The sequence below is a fragment of the Haliaeetus leucocephalus genome, unplaced genomic scaffold (assembly GCF_000737465.1).
Source record: "Haliaeetus leucocephalus isolate CR32 unplaced genomic scaffold, Haliaeetus_leucocephalus-4.0 Scaffold223, whole genome shotgun sequence".
NCBI classification, from domain to species: domain Eukaryota; kingdom Metazoa; phylum Chordata; class Aves; order Accipitriformes; family Accipitridae; genus Haliaeetus; species Haliaeetus leucocephalus.
The window spans coordinates 148,728-164,729 of record NW_010972659.1 but is presented as its reverse complement, the minus strand read 5'-3'; the positions used below and the strand labels follow the sequence as shown (position 1 = coordinate 164,729).

At 41.1% G+C, this 16,002-nt stretch overlaps 1 protein-coding gene across 1 annotated transcript in view; it reads left to right on the top strand.

Annotated features, from left to right (window-relative positions):
- The first annotated feature begins 68 nt into the window (after positions 1–68).
- The window catches only part of DIP2A (DIP2 disco-interacting protein 2 homolog A (Drosophila)), a 128,959-nt gene continuing 113,025 nt past the window's right edge, over positions 69–16,002 (top strand). Inside the window, exons 1-2 of the mRNA XM_010566988.1 lie at positions 69–299; positions 728–789. Coding sequence (XP_010565290.1) covers positions 69–299; positions 728–789 — 293 coding nt within the window. The remainder of the gene's footprint in view (positions 300–727; positions 790–16,002) is intronic.

Sequence of the window (16,002 nt, the reverse complement as noted above, 5' to 3'; positions counted from 1 at the left end):
TCGTCCCCCGGCGGGGCCCGCGGGCCCGGGGCTCCTCTCCCGCCGCCGGGCCTCGGAGGGGAGCCGGGATGGAGCGGGGGGGCGGTGAGGGCCTGGGCCCTTCTCCCCGGGACCCCCGTGGTGGGCAGGGCTGCGGGCTCAGGCGGCGGCGGGTGAAGCGCCCTGGGGGAGGCGGCTCTGGCCGCCCAGCGTCCACTGCCACCGGCGCCTGGGTGGAAGCGGTGGTAGAGGCCCTTTCAGAGGCGTTTGGAAATGGCCATGCGGTGGTTTTCCGTTCAATCCGAGCTGGCACCAGCATGGTCAGTTAGTATGCAGCTGGATGCTCTGAAAACACCAGTATTTTATTTTTAATATCTATTTCTCGCTATAGCTGAAATCTTAAGCCTCTCGCTTCGGATCGCTCTACGATTCCCAATGTTTTTATTCCTTACTCTAAGCCAAGTTTCAAGGCAGGAATAAAGTGACATTCCCTCCACTCCTCTGGTTAACGGGCCCTTGGCCAGAGGTGGCAAAGATGCAGTGCCAGGCTGAGATTCACTTTGACAATATACTTAAGCCCATCTATTGGTTGGCTACCCCCAAAAGGTACGGTTCCTTTCCTGCCACCTCCAGGCTTGTGTTTGGTGGTAACAGTCCTGTGACCCCTGTGGGAATGACACTTGTTTTCTTGGTAGGATTGGGGTGGGGTTTTTTGCATATTGGTTCCCTGGTGTGGTCCGCCCTGCAGACAGGCAGGTGTAGACCCTTGGTGCGGGAGAGCGCGCAAGGGGTGGAGGAAACCAAGGAGCGGTTAGTCATTGCACTTTCCCTAGCTACGTTGTCAAGCTGCACTTTGGAATAGAAGGGCTAAAAAGCTGTTAGTGCCGTGGTCCTGGGGTAGAAGCATTCAGTCTGCTCCTCAGATGTTGCAGTTTTCAGATCAGTATGTTCAGGTGGGCAAAAGTGGCTTTATTTCACTTTAATATGTTGGCTGACGTGTTGTGGTTTAGGAAATGATTCACAGATCGGCTGTCCTCACCTCCAGTGTGGAACCTTTGGTGCAGAGGTAGGGGAAAAGTATCGGATTAGTAACTTTGTAGTCCAAGTTTAACCTGTCGCTGCATGTCTGCCAGAGCAGTAGGAAGCACGTACTGTTGCTTGTGCAAGAGGAGTTCCTGTGACTTGTGAGCTGCAGTAGTGTGCAGCTGGCACCCGTGTGCTCTCGCACTGTGGCCACACTTGGTACAGCAGCTCTTACGTGTGTGCCTGCCGGCGCTTGCCGATCGGCCAGGATATCCTGGGGTTGGCTCCTCTTTTGTGTAGGTCCTGACCGTGTGTTTGTTTAACCACTGGAATCATTTTTATATGTGGGTCTGTTAAATCTGTGAAATGCCTAAAGTGAATGCAAACTGTCTTAGTCCAGTGTATCCGATGCTGAAATTTGTATTGCTCTACAGCTGTTGGATTAAGTAAGTGATTGGATAAAGCAATAGTTAGCTCAAACTTCTTGACCACTCTTAAGACTTAGTTTATGATCTTAGATGCAATTCCTTTTCTGCCTTGCCTGAATGACTTGAAAGTGTTTGCAGGCAGTTCTTCAACATCTGGTAATACGTTATGTGCTCGTGTTCTGCCATCACTTGGTGTTTGTGTGTGCTGCTTTTAATGGGCCGCTCTGTCATTAATATTCAGAACTTGCTTACTTGGAGAGGAAGGAATAGTGATCTGGGATTAGACACTTGCATTTTAATCTATGTAAAATGGAAATAAATTGATACCTGTAGAGATTGTTGGTTGCTTCCCTCTTTTTATTTGAGCAGAATCCAGCCCATAGCAGAAGGCCTCTGCTGACAATGGCTTCCTCAAGTTTTCAGCAGCCTTTTTACTGGATGTACAGTGCTCTTCTGCACTTTGTGTACGGATGTTGTAGCTGACCTCTGCCTTAACAAAGGCGTGTGTGTGTGTGAAAACAGGTGGACTGCAGGGAGATTCAATGGGAGATTTCTTATGCTGAATATGCTGTAAATTAGAGAAGGTCATACTTGGGAGGATGTTGCCATAATCTGAGAGGAAGTGTGAAGGGAGGAAAAGAAAAGAAACTTGAGAGCAAGTTCCTTTCTACTTTGTATATCTACTTTGTTAATTGAAATGTTATGTTTGCTATGCTGGGGCAGGGATAACCTATGTTCCCTTTGATTACATTATTTTCACCTATAAATTAATCAGGGAGATGATTAAAAACTTACTTTGTTCTGTCCCAGGTTGTCACAGTGAAAGTTGGAAAAAGCGTTTGCATTTAGATGCAGAGAAAAATAAACACTGTCAGAGTACATTACTACTTTCTAAAGACAACTCAAAATCCCAAATAAAAGTGTTCAACTTAGAAGAGCTTTGGATGGGGAGGGAACTCCAGCTCTTGCTACAATTCTGGTGCGCTGTTATGGATCCTTCCACTTTTACAAGATCCTAATCTCTTGATTGACAATTGTTTGTATTCTTCATGTACTAGAAAAATAATAGTTGGGGGTAAAAAAGAAACCCTAGAACAATGCTGCTGTGTTGCTTTGTTATATCAACACTGTGATTTCTTACTTGCTGAAGAAAATTAGTGAATCTTTTAGTGAAAACTGAGAGATCTGCCACGACCTTTTTGGGAGGTAAGGACAATTTTGAGACTATGATTGGCAGCTAAGCTGAATTGTAGCTCATTGATCTGTAGACTTAAGCTTTCTTACCTTAAGACTGTAAGATGCTGCAGCCTTCTAATGTAATGGAAAGATGCAGAGTTCCCTAATCAGCCTGGCAAGATCTTCTGTAAAAGCATGAAGGTGATGCTGTGAAAGTCCAGTACTTTATTTTTTTATTAGTTACTGTAAAATGTTTTGGGTTTTTTTTTCCTTCTGTCTTCTGAAAGAGAACTAAAGTTAGAAACCCCCTTTTTTAAAAAAATCAATCTGCAGTAGAGAGTTTGTAGGAAAAACATCAATGTGCTTTTTTTAAAGCCCGTACCTGTTTTTTATGATAACATATCATATATTTGTGTGTATTTTTATGTATCTAAATATACTTGTACACTGCTTTTCATTAAGGCATGATAATTTTGAAGAGCAAGTCTTATTTAGATACAAATGTTACTTGTATAATTTGTGCATTCATGAAGACCACATTTTATTTGAAAGCTGTGCCTTGAAACAACTTTTGACTGTTCTCTTGTGCAAAAGGCTCCTCATTTTTATCTTTTTCAGAGCCTTCCCAGTTTTTCTGCTACAGTTTATTCCATGGCACGTAGCTAAAATTTGCTGGTATATGCAATGAGATGCATGTTTTGGGTAAGAGAGAAAAGCTTGAGAGGTCATGAAACCCTTCCTCTGGCAGAAATAAACCTTGACGTTTAAAGACCTGTTTCTGAAGAGTGCTAGGCACTGCACTTCCACCATTTGAGCAGCTTCACTTTTACTCTCTTAAGCCTAGGGGATGTGGAATTGGGTCATTTTTTGCTTCTTCCAGGTGACCTATGCCAGAAGATGCCTTGCTTGTTCCTTCCTGATCCAAGAACAATATACATAGGAGTCGAAGTAGTCAAAGATAAAACCGTATTATGTGTCTGTGTAGCACTGATGACCATTCCACTGGTGTTTGCTTGTGTGGCTTGGTCTTCTAGAGTTGTTCATGGTGGTAGTCCCCTCAGCTAGCAGTTCAGGGTCTTAGAAGAACATAGGACTATGCTTGTTTCTTTTCTTGGAAATTTTTTGTACTTCTTGCTATGTGGTTCTGGTGAGACTGGACCATTTGGATGCATAACATATGATTTGCATTTAGTAAATGTTACATAAAAGCTGAGGAAAGAAAAAAGTGGGTCTACAGACTTTCAGGTGGCTGTTTGACCAGCGTGTGAATGTTACAATGCTTTTCTTTTTTGGTCTGAATTTCTGATTGGCTTTAAATATTAAATATATGGATTTGGTTTTTCTGCTGTTTCCTGGGAATTTGTAGGTCAGTCTTATTTCAGAACTGAGCTGGAACCCTTATCAGAGATTACCTACTGTAAAAAGGCCGAAGATACTTTTTTCTAGTTCAAATCTGTTCCATTACCCCACTGATTGCCAGATGGGAAATGCTGCTCTTGATAGCTTCTATCAAACAGGCTACAGAATTAGTCCTGAGATAGAAATGTATTGCTATGTAGTTTGCCGGCTCAATTATCACTTGATTTCACTGTTTATTTGTTGTGTTGTCCATCTCTTAAACGCATCGCTCCAAGGTTTCTTCTGAGACTGGTTAAGTTTTAGTGGAAAGTGTGACGGTTTAGATGGAGAGTTCGGTGTGCAGGTTGCTCTGCTTCCCAATGAGATGTTTGCATCTGCCTGGACGGAAAGCTTGCTCTCACATAATTTTGATCCCAATTATTTATTTCCCATTTAAGAAGAATTGGTGTGTGTGACAAGGAAGCTTTGTCTGGGGTTATGGTTTGGGGGGCGGGGTTGGCATCTTTTGAGGTACTGCAGTTAGTTAATGCATACAGCTGAGTGAAAGAAGGTGTCAGCTAAGAAGGGTTTCCTGAAAAAAATGAAAAGTATTTAGTGTCTGACATTTTTGGCTACTGCAAGTATTCCAGTGATACTCCAGCAAATACTTTCTGTAATAAATACTAGCCAGTATTGGCCCACACTAACAGTCTGGCTGGGTTTTTGAAAAAATAAATTGATAATGGAATCCTTTTTTTTGGCAGAACACCTTTCTTATAAAAACTAAAAGTAGTGGTCAGAGCTGAAAAGTTTAACTTAATTGCTTTTGTTACACTAGCAGTATTGATGTGGTATTAAAATACTGTACGTGAAATCAGGTTAGGAAGAGACATGCACACACAGTTTAACCTTTTATTCTCAGGATAAAGCATGGTATTTGGGTGTTAAGTTTTTTCTAGTCTTAAAGGGGTAGTTTTCTGTTACAGATGTTTTCAAAATGTGTACCCGCAAATTGCAGTTGTTTACCATTTCTGCTGTCATTTTAATACTTGGAAATAAATATAATCTGAGGCTGTCAGTGAGAAGGACTTTTGGAACTGGGAAGGCATATGCTTGGTAAGTGGATGGTAGTCTGTGAAACTTGACCTGCAGCGTCTTTGTTGCTTAATTTCTGGGCCTCTCCAACAGAAACTGTTAATTGTGTGATAGTACCTTGAGCTTGCCAAATGCCCCTGGGGACTGAGTAAGTCTACAAAGCTTGTTCTCACATGTTAACACCCGGCACAGGTCTTGGCGACTGGCTGACGTCCTTCAGGCTAGCTCATATCCTTAGGTCTGGTTTGTGACTGAAATAGTCACACAATGTTTGAAGGGAAGCAGGATTCTGATTTATTTTATTTATTTATTTATTTATTATAAAACAGTCTTGTGGCAAGGAGTGGTTGCCATTGCAAGCTTCGTGGTTACTGTACACAAGGGATCCTTTAATTCTGGTCATGTAAGTTATCTGAAGAAGGGTTTGAGGGCTTGTTGTTGGTGACTATCAATTGATGGAGCAAGGCTAGCTCTTTCTGCCAGCCCTGTCTGGAAGTCAGGTACTATTGTAATCTTCATGAATGCTCACTGCTTTAATGCTGTATTGTATAGAAGCCAACAAGTGGTAGCCAAGTCAAGTGTGCCTTATATGGGTATAAGCATATTTGAATCCTTTTATCAAAATATGCCTCTATTTAAACTGGTTTTGCTTTGACAGATTTTGATTGTAAAACTGCACAATGATGTAGCTAAAATTACCTTACTGAAATATTCAGATAATCTAGTTGTAATGGCTTGGCCTTGTGGGAGTCCGGTGTTTCATTGGTGGGTCTCTACGCACATTCTCAATTCGTGTCATTCTTAGGTTTATGTTGTTTAATGCACGTATTATGGGATTATGATTAGGGAAAGATTCAGTTATTTTAAGGAAAAGAGGGGCTTTTCATCGCCTGTAGCAGATGGAGGATTTAATTTGCTGCTCTTTGAAATGAACACGGGGAATGTGATATGGAATTCCAGTTACAGCCATCTGGGAGGATATCTTCTAGGAGATTAAAGCTGCTGCCTTCACAGTGGTAGGCCTTTGTTCCAAAACCTTCTTTTTGTTTATGTCCAAGCAGATTTCTTGCCTGCTGTGAAAAGCTGGTGGCTTCGTGGGCAAAAGGTGTTACTGCTGGATGGAGCTGCTGTCCCAGCCTTTCCGTTTCACTGATGGCATCAGTGGATGCAAAGTCACCTGCTGCCATTGACAGGCTGGCTGTGAAGTAGCTGCCTAGCAGGTTGTCATTGCTCTGTCTCACCCCATTGCTCTGACTGGTCAGCTAGTCCAGGTCATTAAAGAACAGACACCATATGACTTCAGCTTTCTGAAGCTGTGTTCTGGTTACAACTAAATTTTCTGTTATAACAGCAGCAGCTGAGAACTAGATTGCTTTGAAAGCCCCCTACTTTTCCAAGTAAGACTTTCTGATTACGGTAGAAAACTCAAATTAACTTGTCTAATAAGGTGATGGTTGGAGTGAAGATTTTTTTTCCCTTACTGGTTATGACAACTTTAATGATACTGTTGCTATTAAACTGTAAAAACGAAATAGCATCCTTACTTGGTATGGTTGAGAATGGTGTTTTCTTTCCAAAAGCGGGTTCAGAATCTTCCTACTCTGCTTCAGGATGGGTCTGAAGTTTATTTGAAGGCCACATGTCTGTTGAGGTCAAGACAGTCCAGCTAGGTGGCTGGTAGGTTGGCACCTGGTCTGTGTGCTGCTTCCATCCATTATGCTCCGTTCAGCCACAGCGCGTTTTGAAGACTGTTGAGGCACTGAATTTTGCCTAAGTGTGAACTGGTTTGCTGGTAGAGCGGCAGAAGAAAGGAGAGGTGGAGGAGAGAGGCATTGCTACTGGACTAAGTAGGAGTACTTCTGTTGAGCCAGGCTACTGGCACTATGATGGTAGCGGCTGTTTTTCCTATACATTTTTGTCCTCCTCTGTTCTGTGTGTCTGCCACATGGCGTTGTAAAGCTTGTGCTGGTCTATGAAGGTGCGGTTGGGTCTGTTGCTGACAGTGGCTGTTGAGGTTGAGCTGTCCTGTCTAGAATGTGCAGGAGGTATTTTTCTAAACTGAGCTAGATGTCGTAATTGGGATCATTCCCAATGTTTCAGAGTTATCCTATCACATTAGTATAATTGTAATGATGACAACTGAGACTCTTTTAGCTATGTTTTTCCATCAGTGTTATTCTGCTCCCCCCCCCCCCCCTGTTTTTTTTTCTACCTTCTGGAACGTGGAAGGATGAGCAAGGTGTCTTGTCTTAGCTGAGAGCATCTTTACACTTTTTAGCTGCTTCTAATGAAAACAGTTCTGTGAGCGGTGAGAATCTGCAGAAGATGTAAGGACATCTAGTCTTATTTTGATGTCTGGCTTCCAGTATAGGAGCAATGGCAATGCATTTCAGGGCTTACAAAAAAAGGACTAAATCGACTGTGGTGTTGTTATCTTTATCACGCTGAGGAAACAGAAAATGCACAGCCAGGAGAACTGGGAGTGCTAGGTCATCAACTTTCTTCCCAATCAAAGCAGAATTTCAGACTCGACCAGTTAGGTGGTTGGGGCTTTTTTTTTTTTTTTTTTGTCTTTTGGATTTCTGCTGTAGTTAACCAGTGTTTAAATTATTCTATTCTTTGTGTTTGAGTAAAATGCTCTCCGTCTCTTCCAGAACCAATTCTGCACTGAATGGTCGGCTGTAGTTGTTGGAGATTGAGGTTGAAGACTTCAGTGGCATCTGGCTGTGTACCTGGGAGATAACTTGATTCATTGCTGTTCTGAATGGCAACAATAGTAACTGTAAAATGCTGGGGTTTATCTAGCTAAGACATGAGTAACATTTGTCAGAAATTCTTTTAAGATTTTTTTAGATGTAATCCTGGGCAGCCTGCTCTAGCTGAGCCTGCAGGAGCAGGGGGTTGAACTAAGTTGAACTTGAGGCGTTCTTTCCAACTTCAGCTGTTCTGTGGGAGAGGGCTGGCCTTTAAACATTGTTATTCTTTTGTATGTTGCTTTGGCAAGGAAGGTTAAATCCCGGTGAGGAACAGGAGTATGGTGGCAACCTGGACTTCAAGAGCACTAAAGGAAATACATTTTCTTCCAGGTGTTCTCATGCAAAAGTAAGCTTCCCTTAAAAACAAAAATGCACATATTTATGAAGTAAATAGACCTTTATAAAATTAATGTTGAACACTGTCCTGTGTTCTACCTCCTTATCCTTCCCCCTAAACCTAAATCAAGCTCTGCCAGTCTGGAGAACATAAAGTGATTTTTTTATTATTATTAACCCCCCCCCCTCCCTCCCCCCCCCAATTGCTAGTTAAAATGCTGTTGGGTTTGGGGGTGGTTGGTTTGTTTGTTTTTGTGTGGTAGTTTGGTGTGTTGTTTTTTTTTAAAGGAATAAACTATTCTTCTGAAATGTCATTTCATTGACAAAGGGCTGTGGGCATTTTTTGGACTGCAGAACAGTATGACACAGAGATTCAGGATGCCCAAGATGCCAGCTTGATGACATTTCATACTGCTGAGTTACAGATGTACCACCCGCTTCTGTCACTGGAAGAAAGATCTTTTTACTATACCTGTGTGCAAATAACAGAGGCAAAATATTCCAGTCTCTCTGATTACATGACAGTCATTTGGTTATAAAGAACCTGTGTATTTACCTTGGAATAAGTGTCAAAGTATTGGGACAGTTTCTTGGCACAAAGTTTGTAGCTCTCAAGGAAGCATAAACTTGTTGCATTCTCCTGAGTTTTCCTGAAGTGATGATTGCAGACCCAAATTTGAAGATCTGCAGTAAGATGTGAGTGTATGGTTTTCCTGTGCTAAGGTTGAAGAAAGCGGTTCTGCAATGCAGAATTCAGGGGACCAAATTGAAATGTGTGGCTGAATCATTAAAGCCTCCAAATCATCATCATATCCTTCTACCTTCTTCTTACTGTTTTATTACCACCTTTGTTCTTTCTCAACTGTTGTTTCCCCAGCAGTGCTCAACTGGATGCAAAACTATGTCCTCCCCTGAAGTCTTGTTGAAAAATGCAGCATTGTTTGGCTTGCCTCCTAAGAAATGCATTTAATTCACTCCTTTTTAATAACCTGTTTTCTTTTAAACCTCCTTGGATTTTTTTTGTTGTTGTTCTCCTGTGTTGAAGCTTGTGTCTTGTAGTGGGTGTCTATGACAAGCTTATTGGTAAGATAGCAAAGAAGGAAGCAGCTCTTAATATTCCATGTCATGTTGTTACCTTTTAAAGATCAAGATATTTCTATTTTATTATCTCTGTGTATGTGTCTTTAAGAATTTGGCTAGACTTCTTGTAGCTGGTGAATTTAGTTGGGCCTCATCCCTTCACTAGCAGAACCTTTTTGCTCGGTGTTCCTCCTGAATGCCAGGAAGAAAGTTCTGACAAATTTCTGCTTCTTCTAGCATTTGCTATTTATGGACACTGAAAATACACTCATAGCTGATGTCATAATATTATGAAGATAGATGCAAATCATCTTCTATTTTGGCTTTTTATTATACTTCATTATGGCTCAAATTTTTGAGTTTTTTTCTTTTTTCCTTTTTCCCAGTTCTCTTGTTTCTTTCATTTCTGGTTCTTTTTTTTTTTTCCCCTAGAGTGCCTTTCAGAGTAAACAACTACTTCAGAAGAAAGTTTTGAGGGTAACATTCCCTTATTTATCCTTAAAACAATATTCCTTGGTACTGCAGAAACTGCGGATTACACTTAACAGGCTGATGATGAAGTTTGCAGGGTGTGCACATGCATGTGTATATATGGGCTGTATCAGTTCAGCTAGCTCCTTCCCACTGGAAAAGAGTATCACACTGGGATTTTACTGCTTCCCTCTCTGCCCTATTAGCCTTTGTGTAGCAGTTTTCAGATGAAGTTTGGGGGCACCCCTCTGCCGCTGTGGGAGCTCCTTTCCATTTCCCATCTTGCGCACAAGAGTGTCTCATTTTTTACAGTGGAGATCTTGTGTTTGCCTTGCTCCTCTGCTGCTGTGAAGGGAGCTGGAAGGGACCTCTGTCCGTCCCTGGGCTCTGGGTAGGGTGCCATTTCACCAGGTAGTTGAACTAAAGAAGCAACCATTGTCCAACACGGGAATTCCCATCCCCAAGCTTTTATCTTGAGCTATATCTGGTGCCTGCCTGATGCTGTGGTACAGTGGCAGCAAGTTAACATGAGAGAAAGTTAACATTTTAATTTTTTTTTTTAAAGCAATTTAGTGACTTGAATTGTCTTAGTGTTATACCCATATGGGCTCAGAACTGGATTGCATTGAGGGGAGAAGGATGAAGGAGGGTGCCAATACTTCACCCTAGCTGCAACGTGAATCCATACATGAAATAAATTTTTTCAGCATCTGCCTGTATCTGTACTGCTGTTCCCTCAGTGCTGTCCTGGATCCAGCCTGGAATGAAACATTGCCCTTGCTGGTTATAGCAGAGTTTTGTCCTTCTAGAACTTGAAATATAAAAATTCCCATAAATCATGGTGCAAGATCCATATGTTAGTGTCTCACAGATCTGCAATTTATCAGATACAGGGAAAATACAAGCCACTCAGTATTTTATCAGATAGGGTTTGATATGGAGAACTGAAAACCTGTAATGGTAGGTGATTTGCATATAACCCGAGGGCCTCAGCTCCATCCAGCCACGAAGAGATTTTGGCAGGGCAGTTTGGGAACTGCAGCTTTTTTGGAGGTGAGGAAGGCTGGGGGTTTTGGTTCTGTTTTTTGCTATGGCAACAAGGCACATAGGTAGGAGGCGGCCAGCAAAAAAAGGCTGTATGTACTATGGAGGATGGAAGTACAACCGTGAGGCTGAAAAGAGAAGTCCTGTGAATGGTATAGAGACCATGGATGAGCAGGTTTTTTGTGCAGAGCAGATTCAGCTCACAGATGCTGGTAAGCACCAGCTGCTATGCGAAGTCCATGGTGGGAACGTGCAATTTTGGGGAGTGGCAGGGGAAGCAGCCACTTTCCCCTTTCACCAGGCTTTAGGTTCTCGGCTGTCTTGCGAGTTCATGCTGACATGTTACCTTCCAGCAGACCTCCCTGCTCTGGACGCGCTGGTGGGTCCATCCCATGGCTGTAGCTGTGTGCGCTACATATGAGCAACGCTGTACTGCACTCTTCTGGTTAGTGTCCCCGGTGCCAGGGTGGTCTCTGCCATCCTGGAGCTTTGTAATTATGATCCCAGAGTAACAAGGCAAGGAAGATTTCCAGCTGACTGTGTCATGGTGTGTCCCGTGATGACCGTAGGGTTTTTACCTTTGGTCTTTGATCTGACCTCTTTTTGGTAGAGACAATCTGCATGCTGTAATAAAGTAGGGAGAAGAAGCTGAGGAGTAAAACAATGTGCTACTATGTTTTATTACCTTCAAAATCATTTTGCTTCCTGGTATGAAGCCTGAATTCTGTAGAAGTCCCACAGTATGAGATCTCTGACTTACATGATAAGGAATAAGAAATCAGAAAAATGCATGAATTTGTTGTTGCAAAGAAAACACGTCATGTCATTAAAGCGCGCTGGGAGGCAGGGTTGGGAAAAGACATTTGGGATCACTGGGGGAAAATGTTTGTTACAATGACATGTTGTTTAACAAAAATATTTAAGTTTTTCATTTCAAATGTTTGTGAATAATTTGTATTTGGTGGGAATTACTTCAGTTTGCAAAGAATATTCACTATTTCTAGAGATAGGAGCTCAGTAAAGATTTTTCCCTTCTTTTTTTTTCCAGAAACAGTATTTGAAGAAAGCAAGTATTTAAGTTTGAGCATCTTTTTCTAATTTTTTTGTTTTAAGTTTTCATTTGCTAAGTAATAATCACTAAGAAGCTTAAACTATGTAAACCTGCTAGTTGAGGTTGTAGTACATGCTGTGGGAATTACAATGGCTGTACTTGGGACTGCTCATTCTTGCTCTTTGCCTTGTTTCTATTGCCTTTGGGTTATACACATGCATAGCAAAATTCATGACCTTGAAACTTCTTCGCAGTCAAACTGATGAACCCAGAGTCACTCCTTAAGCAGGAGCTAGAGGTCTTTTTTTTCCTTGCTTTAGTGCAAGCATGTTGCTGCTCTGTGAGCTTGCACGTTGAGAACTCTCTCTGGAGTTCCTCCTGGCTTGACTTCGCATAGTCTCAGTTAGCTTTTGGGCTACACTTAACCGTTTACCCAGAAGACACCAGTGAGGTAAGGGTTAGTTTGGCTGTTGTGGGTTTGTGTGTCATATTTTTGCTGGTTGTGAGTTTGTCTTCCTCCAGCAGTTTGGTAAACGGAGAAACAATGTATTTTGTGGTGGTCAAATCCAAAGCTGTAGCTGGACATGTCAGTTTGAGCAGTAGCGCAGGAGTAGAGGTGTTGTGCGCCTTAGTCCCTGTGCTCCCTTTCCAGCTACACCCACCTTATTTCTGAGGTTTTGGGTTACTTTTCTTGAATAATGCAGTAAACTGGTCTGTTTAAAAGCATTACTATAGTAATTGACCAATGTGATTGTGTGACAGGTGAAGGAATGTGTTAAGGAAATGGTTATTTTTAAACAGGAAATGTTCTTCTGATTAACTTAGTGGTTAGAACAAATTCTATTTCTAGATTTTTCAAACTTCTGATGCCAGGATTAGATGTATCAGTCACTGTTGCTTAAATGAGTGCAAAGTCATAGTTTTCTTCAAATTTGAGTTTTAGCAGATACTGACACTGTTCTGATTTGGTTTGGTTTTGTTTCCATAAGATATCAGTTAATAAATTTATTGGTGCCTGAGACTGCCCATTAGCAAATGACAATCTTCCCTTCCTAACAAAAGGTGTTTTTCACATGTCCTTCAGAATGTTTAGATTCTGCTAATTGAAAGAAAAACTTTGGGTGCTGAAAATACTTGTAGCAGAGCTGTTTACAGGAGGCAGGGGCTGCTCCAGAGACCACAGAATGAAGATCTACAAAAGGTAGCGCTGTGGTTATTGCCCTTTCCTTTTTCAGTGAAAGTGAATTTTTTTTTAACCTTATTGTTAATAATAGAAGCTTGTGGCACAGCACACACTAAGCTAGAGAGACTTTGCATAGTTTTCTAGCAGGAAAAGAAAGGGAACCAGAACCACATGGAATAACTTCTAACCCTGTCAGTAATGTGCCTCTCAGATGTGCTTGGCTAACAGGCCACAGACCTTACCAGGTCCTGAACGATATAGAGGGAGCTTTACTTGTACTTTTCCAGGATAGGTGAGAAAAAAAATTACTTAGGGACTAGCTGTATGAATTCTTACTTGGGAAATAGAATAATCAACCACAATCTGACAGGATTGTAGTAGAGGCATCAGCACAGTTCCCAGTTCGTGAGAGTATCTGTCTGTCTTAAGTTGTTAACTTCTGTTTGTAGGCATCCCTCATATTTTGTATTTGCTTGTAGCTATGGCTTGATATTCTAATCTTATGCTACTGTAAAGATTATAAATAACATTTTAAAGAATAAAATGGCTGTGTGTAAATCCTTGTATATATTACTTTTGCCTGAGCAAGTTGTATGTGTCTTAAACTTTGAGATAAGTCTATGTGTTGCAAAATCATAGCAGGATAGTTGTGATGATGAAGGTAGCTTAAAGGCTGGTTTGAGATGATGGAGGAGGAAGAGCAGAATGGCTAGGGAAAACCAGTAAATGGTAGATAGTAGTAAGAAATAAATGAAGTCTTGTATTTTTTAAATATAAGCTATATAAATAAGATTTGACAAATTCAGTGGCTGAGTAGGTACTTACAAAAATGTACATTGCTGATCCTTCTTCCCTGGCAGGACCAATGTTGTCTGGCATGTATCCGGAGGAGAAAAAAATAACTTAAATACACAAAACTTGTGCATAGCTAATATCTGACTTGTTCCTGTCATCGTTATGTGTCTTCCATGCCCTATCGCACTTCACTGCATCTTCCATTTGGCAAGCTCTTGCATCAAGGTTGCTTTTACTATTTATTTGGGTTGTTTCCTTTTGTGGTTAGGCCATTTTGGTCACCATTGTGCTACAAATGGGAAGATTTTTCTTGACTGTGGAAAGAGCCTGTTCTTGGTTTTATCCAACTCTGTCCAAAGTCTTTAGCATTAGTGATAACCCACAAGTTTTTTGGTGGGTTTAGCTTTCTTTAGTGGATATTTGTAAGTAGTGAAATGAACCAATAGATACTTTAAGCTTGACTTTGAGCCGTACTCTGCAGTGCTTCAGTCATGCTTGCTGTGTTGGTGCAGTTTGAGAAGCCCAATAAACTAAATCACAGGCATTCATGCATATGTTTAATGTTATTTTATGTTAAATGCACATGGATATTTTTTCAATAATAAAGATCAAAGATTGTAAATGGGGTAGGTGGTTATCTCTTGTAGCATGATCCAATGCATGAAGCTCAACAGCCATTTCTCTGTCATGTTTGCAATATGGTTATGTGCTGCAGTGAAAAGTGTGATAGGAGGATACGCCCTTCTGGATAAGCAGGGGGGATTAACAGCAGTCTTCTAACTTTGGACAGACACTTGCCTTAAGAAGAGACATACCTGACAGGTATACTGTGAGCCATTCGTTCTTTCCTTGCTGTCTCCCAATGTTTTTTTCATTACTGGCTATTATTCACTGAGCCCGTAACTAGTGATACTGATAAAATAAAAGTGACATTGGCTAAATCATAACAAGAGGTAGCCTTGCTGTGTTAAGCAATGTTTTGACAATGCAAAATAAAGAGAGATTATGAATTGATATGAGATAATTCCCTGTGGTGACTGAAGGGTACTGTTGGATAGATTGATGACTCATGCAGTATTGATGTTAACAAAATTGTGTTCGTCATATGAAATAGGTTCTCAATGCCCTTCTATAAGGGAAACTCTGAACTTCAAAACTTGAGAACTTATCTTGCAGTTGTTGTCACTGGATGTCATATTTGGTAGAATGACTGCAGTAAAATTCTTAACTGATGCTGTATAAAGACCATTGCCTAGTTTTGTGCTAGGAGGACAATGCTACTGTTCACAGGAAAATAATGTTGTTGTGCGTAATTGGTAGAAGTATCTTTGGCAAAATGTGGTTCAGATTATTTTAAATAGAGATATTTCTGTACGCACAACACTTCTACATTGTGACCGGGGACACACCCACCCACACACCCACCCACCCCCCACCCAGAACTGTTCATGTTGACATACTACCTTCAGATGATAAACCAGGTGATAAAATAGTAACTTTTGCAGGCTTATGGATCTGTAGACATTTTTAATAGCAGTGAAGTAATATGCGTTTAAAGGAATGAAGCCATTGGATGTTTAATGGTAAATGCCAGTGGATTATATTTTAAGACTAAGGAAACTTATGTTTAAAAGAAATCCAATTACCAACATTATAGGAATTGGTGTTAATCCTTTGAGACTCATCTTCAGGTTTTGGACTTGTTTTTCTGGATAAGTGATTTATTTGATTCCAAGCATATCCAAGTATTTTTAAACTGTTTATTGGATTGCTACTTTGTTCAGTCTACACTTAACTGGCATGAGCATTTAAAAAAAAATAAATTCTATTGATATGTTTACTAGAGAAAATGTTTGAAGAAATTGAAGTGTTGGGGTTTTTTTGACAAAACCAGGAGGCACCGTTATTCCAGTTATTTCTTGAACTGAATCATAGAATAGAATCACAAAATGGTTTGACTTGGAAGAGAGCTTTAAAGGCCATCTAGACCAACCCCCCCTGCAATGAGCGGGGACATCTTCAACTAGATCAGGTGGCTCAGAGCCCCGTCCAGCCTGACCTTGAATGTTTCCAGGGATGGGGCATCTACCACCTCTCCGGGCAGCCTGTTCCTGGGTTTCACCACCCTCATCTTCCTGGTTACTTTCCAAATAGTAATTATGTTTTTTTCAGTGTGTCAATACTTGCTCAGCATAAATTCTTTTTGCCCGGTGTCTGGCACTTGCTCTAACTCTTGTCTACTACTTT